Source organism: Salmo salar, chromosome 02, assembly GCF_965601325.2.
Source record: "Salmo salar chromosome 02, fSalSal1, whole genome shotgun sequence".
Classification (NCBI taxonomy): Eukaryota; Metazoa; Chordata; class Actinopteri; order Salmoniformes; family Salmonidae; genus Salmo; species Salmo salar.
In genome coordinates, this window is record NC_138292.1 from 70,161,190 (window position 1) to 70,173,466 (window position 12,277).

Below are 12,277 nucleotides of genomic sequence, written 5' to 3' on the forward strand. Positions count from 1 at the left end.
AAAAAAAATACGTTTTCCCTCCTCAACTGCGTTTCCTCCCCCCAGACAGCAGATGGCGATATGTGTCTTTCAGGCGATGTTTCTAGTGTGACGTATAATCTAGTGGACGGAACGCTTCTTCAACAACTGCAGCCACCTCGGTAGCTCGCTAGCCGACAAAGTCGGAACATTCAAGTTGTTCAGACAATTTCGTGGTTTATTTGCCACTACGATTTAAACATACTTATGTGTAAACAACTAGCTACCCCATTTAATTTAATATTTACGTTGTAAGTCAGCTAGCTGGCTGGTTAAGTTAGCACTAGTCTAGTCGCTAATGCTAACTAGCTATTATCCCCGACCATGAGTTCACTAAGCTACTCTCCTTCAGCTGCTAAAGAACAGGAGGTCTGCTGGACGGAGAAAGAGGATCTCGTGAAAGAGGAGGAGGAAGAGAAGGCTGTTACAATACAAAAACAAGTAGAGGGTGAGGCTGTTACCGTGAAAGAAGAAGAGAAAGACGTTACAGAGAAGACACCTTCAGAGTGAAAGAGGAGGAGGATGTTACTGTGAAAGAAAAAGGGAAAGATGCTGTTTTTGGAGTGGAGAATGAAGTGAAAGAAGATGAAGACGTTTTTGGAATGAAGGATGAAGAGGGGGAGATCACTGTCACATTAGAGGAGGACGAAGAAGAGAAGTCTGGAGAACTGAGTAACACCAGTAAATACAGTGAGTACTATCTTATAAAACAGGGGCATTGATCTCTGCAGTTGTTGAACAAATGTTTGATTTTTAAGACGGCATTCTACACTTGAATATGTTTTTGTACTGTTGGAATTGTTCATGACGTCCTGTAGTGATTTTTTTTAAATTACTTTTCCTGTTTAAAAGTGATATAAATATAGTAAAGTATAAACACACTAAAGGGAAACAAATAAATGTTTTGAGCAAAATAGTTTTTTTTTTAGACAACTGCAAACTAGAAGGAGTGAGTGATGTCATAGTAAGGCCTTCAAGGAGTTGGCTTGATGGGAAGTCGTGATGTCATCCAATAGGCGACTGATCTTCATGTGAATATTCATTATTCTATTTAAAATCCTTCCTGTTCTGTCAAGTTGGTTGTTGATCATTGCTAGAAAGCCATTTTCAAATCTTGCCATAGATTTTAAAGACGATTTAAGTCCAAACTGTAACTAGGCCACTCAGGAACATTCAATGTCATCTTGGTAAGCTCTTCCAGTGTAGATTTGGCCTTGTGGTTTAGGTTATTGTCCTGTTAGTACAGTTTGTTTGTATTCAGATCTCTGAAATGCACTCTACCTACGTAACATTTAGTGTCTCCTTATGTTACGTTGGGGAAACAGTTTTCATGGGCACAGAAATCCTAAATCATTTCAGAGTTTGCAAAATCCAATGGTTCAAACCGAGAGTCACCTTAACTTTATTGACAACACCCAAATGGATACTGTCATTAACGTGGTTCTTCAATAATTACACATAATACTTAATACTGTAGCTGTTTAGTTACGGTCACATGTTCAACTATCATGAGCTGATCCAGGAAATGGATTTTCGAATGACAGTCACATGACAAACATCACGACATGCAACAACAACCAAAGTGCTTCTTCATTCATTACTCTGGTAAAGACAGTTATGCCGTGCTCCATGTTGGATCCAACATCCCTAACAAATTGGTGTTTATATTGTGTTATTGTCTGCTTGATTTACAATAGGCTCTCGTTAGTCTGTTTGGACACAGAGATACTTTGCTCATAATGTGTAGAGAACTGTTCCTTGATGTGCTATTGTACAACACACGGAGCTATTTTCCTTTATTCAGGACATTTAGAATGACAACACATTACAGAGTAGTCTAGTGGGATTATTCACAAAATTATCTGGTGATCAGGTTATGAAATATCATGACAAAGACATGTTTCCATGTTTCACCTGAAATATTAAATGATTTATAGTCCTAGGTCTATGTTGTTGTTAGGTGAAGTTATGGGTCCTACAGTAGGTCTATGTTGTTGTTAGGTGAAGTTATGGGACCTACAGTAGGTCTATGTTATTGTTAGGTGAAGTTATGGGACCTACAGTAGGTCTATGTTATTGTTAGGTGAAGTTATGGGACCTACAGTAGGTCTATGTTATTGTTAGGTGAAGTTATGGGACCTACAGTAGGTATATATTTGTTGTTAGGTGAAGTTATGGGTCCTACAGTAGGTCTATGTTATTGTTTGGTGAAGTTATGGGTTAATTTGTTAAACACTTCGTGTACAAACCCTCATTGTCAGGGAGATGGCAAAGCTAGCCAAAGAGCATTTTACTGGTTGAAGTGTTTTTTAAGTGTAAAGCTGTTGATTTGCGACAATAACACAAACATATTAAGCAGGAGATTCAAGCGAGCCTTGCAATTATAATCCAAAAGTAGTGTGAAATGCACTCATAAGCAACCTGTAAATGGAGGCTATTTTTGCTGTCAGCCTATGAGAACTCCCCTGAGTTTTCCCCCACAGTGGTGAATTAGTGAATAGACACAGAGCTTAATGTGAGTTTCCTTGAGTAGCACTCCTGATCTTGCACTGATAGTGCGCTGTAATATTCAGAATACATTGTGAAAAACGAAAATCTTCGCTCACCATTTTTGCTCCAGGCAGATATACTATATCCATAACTAGCGGTTTCCTCATTAGCAGGGAGGAGTTTCTACAACCAAATTGCGTGTGCATCGTCTTCGTGTGGCAATTTTATCAAACACAGAAAGGGGCCTATATTGGAGACCCTTTTTTTTGTCTGGTGCACTGCTTACACGGAACCCAAACCGGCTGCTGTTCCTTGCTATTTTGTGTTTAGTCATCTCTCTGAGTTGTTATTTTACCTGAAATGCACAAGGTCCTCTCCTCCGCCAATTAATCCACACATAAAATGGTCAACTGAATCGTTTCTAGTCATCTCTCCTCCTTCCAGGCCTTTTCTTCTCTTGACTTTATATTGCAATTGGCAACTTTCATAAATTAGGTGCATTACTGCCACTGACCTCATTCATCTTTCAGTCACCCATGTGGGTTTAACCAATGAGGAGATGGCACGTGGGTACCTGCTTCAATAAATCAATGAGGAGATGGGAGAGGCAGGACTTGCAGCGTGATCTGCGTCACAAATAGAACTGACTTCTATTTTGTCCCTTGGCAACGGAGACGCTTGTTGGCACGCGCGAGCAGTGTGTGTGCGCAATAATTGAATGATATAGATTTCTACATTTATTTTGCAACGCTCGCACATGCAACACGAGCGGTGTAGTCAGCCTGTTAGTATTTCAACGACTTTAACTTATTTCTAGTTACTACTAATTTGAAAACAAGACAAAATATGACTATTGTTGCTAACTTGACTGTCTTAATTGTCAAATTTAACAGACGTCAATTGTTGTACAACTTCATGGGTATGCTCTGGGCATCACCTTTTACCTAAAATAAACCGTGAATTTCTGCTGTATGGGCATTTAACCATCTCTCTGACTTTGTGATTCACACAGGAGAGAGACGGGACTATCGTGAATCCTCTGGGGAGCCTCAACAACATCATGATACTGAAGAGGCAGAGAAGAGTCTCTCCAGATCAGAACTCCTCAAGAAACACCAGCAGAGACTCACAGGAAAGAAACCTCACTGCTGTTCTGACTGTGGGAAAAGATTCAACTCTTCAGTAGACCTTAAAATACATAAAATAATTCACAGTGGAGAGAAACCTTTTGGCTGTGATCAATGTGGGAAGAGTTTTATTCGGCTACAAACCCTGAAATCACACCAGAGAACACACACTGGAGAGAAACCTTATCGCTGTGATCAATGTGGGAAGAGTTTTACTCAGCTAAGCAGCCTGATGGTACACCAGCGGGGACATACAGGAGAGAAACCGTATAGCTGTAATCAATGTGGGAAGAGTTTTTCAACATCTAGCTATCTAACTGTACACCAGAGAACACACACAGGAGAGAAACCTTATAGCTGTAATCAATGTGGGAAGAGTTTTATTCGGCTACAAATCCTGAAATCACATCAGAGAATACACACAGGAGAGAAATCTTATGGCTGTGATACATGTGGGAAGAGTTTTACTCACCTTAACAGCCTGATAGTACACCAGCGGACACACACAGGAGATAAACGTTATAGCTGTGATCAATGTGGGAAGAGTTTGTCTACATCTAGTTATCTAAGGATACACCAGCGGACACACACAGGAGAGAAAGCTTTTAAATGTGATCAATGTGGGAAGAGTTTTGGTACATCTGGATGTCTGATGACACACCAGAGAACACACACAGGAGAGAAACCTCATAGCTGTCATCAATGTGGGAAGAGTTTTGGTACATCTGGATGTCTGATGACACACCAGAGAACACACACAGGAGAGAAACCTTATAACTGTAGTCAATGTGGGAAGAGTTTTACTACATCTAGCCAGCTGACTTTACACCAGAGAACACACACTGGAGAGAAACCTTATAGCTGTACTCAATGTGGGAAGAGTTTTTCTCGGCCAGACAGCCTGAATATACACAAGCGGACACACACAGGAGAGAAACCTTATAGCTGTAGTCAATGTGGGAAGGGTTTTACTACATCTAGCCAGCTGACTTTGCACCAGAGAAGACACACAGGACAGAATCCTTATAGCTGTACTCAATGTGGGAAGAGTTTTACTTTGCTTAACAGTCTGGTGTCACACCAGAGAACACACACAGGAGAGACATCTCTTAGCTGTAATCAATGTTGGAAGAGATACTCTGATAAAAGATCTCTGACTAAACATCAGAAAATACATGAAGGAGTTGTTTCATGATATCAGTGAAATAATGTCAGAATGTAGAATGTTATAACATTGTAGTAGGAGTATTTTAATGATGTCAGAATGTAGAATGTTTTAACATTGTAGTAGAAGTATTTTAATGATGTCACAGTGGAGAACTCTAAACGTCTTCCCTGTTCTATTGATTTCAACATGATATGGATATTAGCCTCCGGGGGAAAAATCCAGGCTCTGAATTGAAAGAGTATTATTTATGTGATTTAACAAAAAGTAACTCACAAAAAAAAAAAGAGTTGTGTTACACTTACCACGTTGGTGACCCACTGGAATCAAAATGCAACACTTCAAAATGTAGCTAGCTGTTTTCTACAAAATAATGTTTACATTATTCCAAGATTCCGTGTGGTTTTTGAGCTGTTCGTTTTAACAGGACGTGCAACCTCATCTCCCTCCTCTCGGTACAAATGATTTTAGCATGATATCGATGAGTTATGACAAATAAGTGTTGTGTTCCTTTGTTTAGCGACCCCTACATTTAAATGTATCACTCCAAAATGTAGCTGACTGTCTTCTGCAGGTTGTTTCTAACCAGTGAGGTCAAAGATCTCCCATTTCCATGTGTTTTTTTGTTGTTGTTGCGTTAGTTTCCTGATTTCCCCCCTAATCGATATCAGTGATTTATTGCTACTTGTCAAAACAACAGCGTTTCTGGTGCTTGTGCAGTTTGTAAGGTGCTTGTTTAAAAAACTACAATTAATGTGATTATTTTGGCAGATAGTACATTTTAGGTTTTCAATATATCACAAACTGTTTCTGCATATTCGTTATTGATTTGGACATGTTAAAACTGTGTTTTGACATCGGGCTATCCCACCTAGCAAAATGTAATTGAAAATACGCGTTCAGTTGTAGTTGAAAATGTGTATTTTTGGGTCGTTTTTTCAATGACTTGTACTTGCAGCCTATACACATGAACGCAGTATAATAAATTGGTCTATAATCAATTGTAACAATCCTACATCACTCCAGCAACATCACTCCAGATGTGAATTATTAAGTGAATTATGGACAATACATATGAACAAAGGGGTGTACATTTGGTTTTGATATTCATATTTACAATTTATGTAACATTTAGTGATTATAATTATTTATGCATCCAACGGACAATTTTTGGGTACTATTATATTGAAATTGTTGTCCTGCTTTTAGAATATCAGGGTTCATTCTCAGATGTACTAACCCAAATTTACTAGAGCATGACATTGGGGACTGGGCCCCGATCCAACAACATGCCTATCGAGTGAACCCTGAAAAGAGAGAGAAGCTCCAGTGAGGTGGAAAGTGACTACGGATATTGCAGGAGTTTCCTCTTGAAATCAGACATGTCCATGATAAGGACAACTTGGTTTCTGATTGTCTCAAGGGTGGGCAGTCAAAAAGATTTGTGTTTTGCGTTTAGCCAGTGCGTTGCCATGGATCACAATTTATTTTGACTGCATGTTTTTCCGTATTGGTGAAGAGTTTTGTTTGGGCTCGTTCCAAGGGGATGAGAGTTCTAGAAGCTAGTGAGTTTTTTAGGAATTCGACTTCTAGAAGCTAGTGAGTTTTAGGAAGACGAGAGTTCTAGAAGCTAGTGTGTTTTAGAATTCTATTGAAAGAAAAATAATACTATTGTATATTATTATTTAGAAATGCGTGTTTTTTCTTGTTTTTAATTGTTGACAGCCAGTAGACACCATGTTTATATTGTAGAAGGGAATCAATTTAGTTGATTATGTTGGGAAATGGAAGTTGTTTTCTGTTGGTGGTGAGCAAACTTGTCCAACAGAAATACAGGATATATTTGTTGTCTTAAGGGGGAAGGTGTTAAAGGCTTTGGTTTTTCCATTTATGTTTTGAGGTTGGACTTTAGCATGTATAGCTCCTTAGCACGTAGGGAGCACCGATTGGTGTCACCTCGTTAGTCAGTATGTTCTGGCTTGTCCATCTCGTAAGTGGGAAGGTGTTTCACCTGAGCTGGTCCAGGTTCTATTTAAGAGTGTCTGGCCCAGGGCTCCAGTTGTCTTGATAGATGTGGAGAGTCAACACCTTTAGTTGCTCTACCTTTTTGGTTTGCTTCCTGTCTTTACGTTTGGTGTGGGTTTTTCTGTTGTTTGCCTCTTCTTGGGCAGATTTAGTGGGTCTCATGGTGGGTGTCTTATGTCCCAGTTGTTGTTACTAGTCAACTTTCAGTGGACACCCTCATAGTGTCTTTCAGAGCCCCTCCTAAAAAACAAGCTTATATTTTGGGTTGGATATTGCATCCAATTAATATTAGTGGCATTTCCTTAGGGTGCTCATTAGTCTTTCAGTTGTTAGTCTTCTGTTTTTTATCTTCTTATGTTTGTTGTGTACTAAATATGTCAATTTATTTTCATAATTTTTTTATTTGTTTTTTCCAGTGAAGCCATTTTTTTGCATCCATGTCTGAAATGTGCTGTATAAAGCTTGATTTGATTTGAGCATACTGCAAAACAAATTAACCCAATGACCAACCAATCAACATACTCTTGCAAAACCAATTAACAAATATGTGCAAAAGAAACTTATCTTTGTCCATCTTAGTATGAAAAACAGTATAAATTCAATATCTTCCACTATGTCAAAATAGTGCATGGAATGTCAGTTTAGTATTAAAAAATATAGCATCTAATTATGAACGGACAGGAATTCCCTGTTACCCGGAGACAGCTTCTACCCTTCACCCCTAAAGAGTCTCCCCATCAGCCAATACAGTCGCATACACAGGATTTGTAGTACACAGAGTGACTATGACAAACAAGCCAACTGTCTGGATGAACATTTCAGACAGCGGGGTTACCCAGAGGAATGGCTGCATGACCCAATTGTCATAATTGAGTAAATGTATAGTTACCTTAATAGAAAGTTACTCAAGTAAAAGTGAAAGTCACCCAGTAAAATACTACTTGAGTAAAAGTCTCAAGGTATTTGGCTTTAAATATACTTAAGTGTCAGAAGTAAATGTAATTTCTAAAATATACTTCAAATCATTTCACATTCCTTATATTAAGCAAACCAGACGGCACCATTTTCTTGTTTTTACAATTTGCGGATAGCCAGGGGCACACTCCAACACTCAGACATAATTTACAAAATGATGCATTTATGTTTAGTGAGTCAGCCAGATCAGAGGCAGTAGGGATGACCAGGGATGTTCTCTTGATAATGCGTGTATTGGACATTTTCCTGTCCTGCTAAGCATGCAAAATTTAACGAGTACTTTTGGTTGTCAGGGAAAATGTATAGAGTAAAAAGTACAATATTTCCTCTAGGAATGTATTGAAGTAAAAGTATGTCAAAAATATAAATAGTTAAGTACAGATACCCCCAAAAACAACTTAAGTGGTACTTTAAAGTATTTTTACTTAAGTACTTTACACCACTGTAAAAATATGACCCAGGATGACAGCCTCACGCCCAAACCTCCCCTCCCTCCAGACCAACACGTTCAATGCTTCCTTCAGTATTCCCCACTTGGTAAACAGTTCGACCACATCATTAAAAACACTGGTACCGCTTTGGCGTCCATGTTTCATGGAAAGAGACAGCAAATACAGTGAGGGAAGAAAGTATTTGATCCCCTGCTTATTTTGTACGTTTGCCCACTGACAAGAAATGATCAGTCTATCATTTTAATGGTAGGTTTATTTGAACAGTGAGAGACAGAATAACAACAAAAAAATCCAGAAAAACGCATGTCAAAAATGTTATAAATTGATTTGCATTTTAATGAGGGAAATAAGTATTTGACCCCCTCAATCAGAAAGATTTCTGGCTCCCAGGTGTCTTTTATACAGGTAACGAGCTGATATTAGGAGCACACTCTTAAAACCTCTTACATCTAGACGTTCTGCTAGCGGAACACCACTCCAATATCCAATGATAGGGCGTGGCGCGAAGTACAAACTCCTCGAAAATCCGAAAACTTCCATTTTTCAAACATATGACTATTTTACACCATTTTAAAGACAAGACTCTCCTTTATCTTACCACACTGTCCGATTTCAAAAAGGCTTTACAACGAAAGCAAAACATTAGATTATGTCAGCAGAGTACCCAGCCAGAAATAATCAGACACCCATTTTTCAAGCTAGCATATAATGTCACAAAAACCAAAACCACAGCTAAATGCAGCACTAACCTTTGATGATCTTTATCAGATGACACTCCTAGGACATTATGTTATACAATACATGCATGTTTTGTTCAATCAAGTACATATTTATATCAAAAAACAGCTTTTTACATTAGCATGTGACGTTCAGAATTAGCATTCCCACCGAACACTTCCGGTGAATTTACTAAATTACTCACGATAAACGTTCACAAAAAACATAACAATTATTTTAAGAATTATAGATACAGAACTCCTTTATGCAATCGCGGTGTCCGATTTTAAAATAGCTTTTCGGTGAAAGCACATTTTGCAATATTCTGAGTAGATAGCTCGCCATCACGGGCTAGCTAATTTGACAACCACCAAGTTTGGTACTCACCAAACTCAGATTTACTATAAGAAAAATTGGATTACCTTTGCTGTTCTTCATCAGAATGCACTCCCAGGACTTCTACTTCAAAAACAAATGTTGGTTTGGTTCCAAATAATCCATAGTTATATCCAAATAGCGGCGTTTTGTTCGTGCGTTCAAGACACTATCCGAAGGGTAACGAAGGGTGACGTGCGGACGCGTATCGTGATAAAAAAATTCAAAATATTCCATTACCGTACTTCGAAGCATGTCAAACGCTGTTTAAAATCCATTTTTATGCGATATTTCTCGTAAAATAGCGATAATATTCCGACCGGGAGTCGTTGTTTTCGTTCAAAGACGGAAAAAGTAAAATGGACTCTTCACGTGCACGCGCGCACCCGTCTCATTGTTCTCAGATCGACCACTTACCAAATGCGCTACTGTTTTTCAGCCAGTAACTGCAGAGTCATCATTCAACGTTCTGGCGCCTTCTGAGAGCCTATGGGAGCCTTAGAAAGTGTCACGTTACAGCAGAGATCCTTTGTTTTGGATAGAGATGACAAAGAAGGCCAAGAAATGGTCAGACAGGGTACTTCCTGTACAGAATCTTCTCAGGTTTTGGCCTGCCATTTGAGTTCTGTTATACTCACAGACACCATTCAAACAGTTTTCGAAACTTTTGAGTGTTTTCTATACAAAGCTACTAATTATATGCATATTCTAGTTTCTGGGCAGGAGTAATAACCAGATTAAAATCGGGTACGTTTTTTATCCGGCCGTGAAAATACTGCCCCCTATCCATAACAAGTTAAAGGGAGTGCTCCTAATCTCCGTTTGTTACCTGTATAAAAGACACCTGTCCACAGAAGCAATCAATCAATCAGATATCGAACTCTCCACCAAGGCCAAGACCAAAGAGCTCTCCAAGGATGTCAGGGACAAGATTGTAGACCTACACAAGGCTGGAATGGGCTACAAGACCATCGCCAAGCAGCTTGGTGAGAAGGTGACAACAGTTGGTGCGATTATTCGCAAATGGAAGAAACACAAAAGAACTGTCAATCTCCCTCAGCCTGGGGCTCCATGCAAGATCTCACCTCGTGGAGTTGCAATGATCATGAGAACGGTGAGGAATCAGCCCAGAACTACACGGGAGGATCTTGTCAATGATCTCAAGGCAGCTGGGACCATAGTGACCAAGAGGACAATTGGTAACACACTACGCCGTGAAGAACTGAAATCCTGCAGCGCCTGCAAGGTCCCCCTCCTCAAGAAGCACATATACATGCCCGTCTGAAGTTTGCCAATGAACATCTGAATGATTCAGAGGACAACTGAGTGAAAGTGTTGTGGTCAGATGAGAACAAAATGGAGCTCTTTGGCATCAACTCAACTCGCTGTGTTTGGAGGAGGAGGAATGCTGCCTATGACCCCAAGAACAGCATCCCCACCGTCAAACATGGAGGTGGAAACATTATGCTTTGGGGTGTTTTTCTGCTAAGGGGACAGGACAACTTCACCGGATCAAAGGGACGATGGACGGGGCCATGTACCATCAAATCTTGGGTGAGAACCTCCTTCCCTCAGCCAGGGCATTGAAAATGGGTCGTGGATGGGTATTCCAGCATGACAATGACCCAAAACACACGGCCAAGCAACAAAGGAGTGGCTCAAGAAGAAGCACATTAAGGTCCTGGAGTGGCCTAGCCAGTCTCCAGACCTTAATCCCATAGAAAATCTGTGGAGGGAGCTGAAGGTTCGAGTTGCCAAACGTTAGCCTCGAAACCTTAATGACTTGGAGAAGATCTGCAAAGAGGAGTGGGACAAAATCCCTCCTGAGATGTGTGCAAACCTGGTGGCCAACTACAAGAAACATCTGACCTCTGTGATTGCCAACAAGGGTTTCGCCACCAAGTACTAAGTCATGTTTTGCAGAGGGGTCAAATACTTATTTCCCTCATTAAAATACAAATCATTTTATAACATTTTTGACATGAGTTTTTCTAGATTTTTTTTGTTGGTATTCTGTCTCTCACTGTTCAAATAAACCTACCATTAAAATTATAGACTGATCATTTCTTTGTCAGTGGAAAACGTACAAAATCAGCAAGGGATCAAATACTTTTTTCCCTCACTGTAAGCCTGAATGTGTTGAAATGCCTGGAGGGGATGTGTTAATTCATAACCGATAATTTATACCTGTTAATTCATAACCCATCATTTATACCTGTTAATTCATAACCCATCATTTATACCTGTTAATTCATAACCCATCATTTCTACCTGTTAATTCATAACCCATCATTTATACCTGTTAGTTCATAACCCATGATTTATACCTGTTAATTCATAACCCACCATAACCCATGGGGATCCATAATAAACCCCAGGAAGAGTAGCTGCTGTCTTGGCAGGAACTAATGGGGATCCATAATAAATCCCAGGAAGAGTAGCTGCAGCCTTGGCAGGAACCAATCCATAATAAACCCCAGGAATAGTAGCTGCTGCCGTGGCAGGATCTAATGGGGATCCATAATAAATACAAATACTTTATCAATATATTTGTGTCTCTTTACTCTTGGATTCTAAAATGCTAGTTAGCATCAAAGTAGACAACATGCAAGACTACAAATCCCTGCAAGCTCCTGCATGTCATCTCTAGCCGACACATTTCACAGAACAGTTCACTGAATTGCCCATTGAAATAAATGTTGACAATTTAATCATTGCTACATTAAGTCCTGATTGGTGGAGTGCTGCAGAGATGGTCGTCCTTCAGGAAGGTTCTCCCATCTCCACAGAGGAATTCTGGAGCTCTGTCAGAGTGAACATCGGGTTTTTGTTCACCTCCTTGACCAAGGCCCTTCTCCCCTGATTTAGCAGTTTGGCCGGGCTGCCAGCTCTAGGACGAGTCTTGGTGGTTCCAAACTTCTTCCACTTAAGAA

At 39.7% G+C, this 12,277-nt stretch overlaps 1 protein-coding gene across 1 annotated transcript; it reads left to right on the top strand.

Moving 5' to 3' along the window:
* Positions 1-118: 118 nt before the first annotated feature.
* On the top strand, positions 119-5,812 carry LOC145862406 (uncharacterized). The gene is made up of 2 exons (XM_082966408.1): positions 119-708; positions 3,521-5,812. The coding sequence occupies exons 1-2, from the start codon at positions 621-623 to the stop codon at positions 4,828-4,830; spliced, it is 1,398 nt and encodes a 465-aa protein (XP_082822534.1). The 5' UTR covers positions 119-620; the 3' UTR covers positions 4,831-5,812.
* Positions 5,813-12,277: the final 6,465 nt, after the last annotated feature.

Coding starts and splice junctions, on each gene's coding strand:
- LOC145862406 (XM_082966408.1), top strand. CDS start 621: ATGAAGGATGAAGAGGGGGAGATCACTGTCACATTAGAGGAGGACGAA. Junction 709..3,520: donor GAGTAACACCAGTAAATACA/GTGAGTACTATC, acceptor TGATTCACACAG/GAGAGAGACGGGACTATCGT.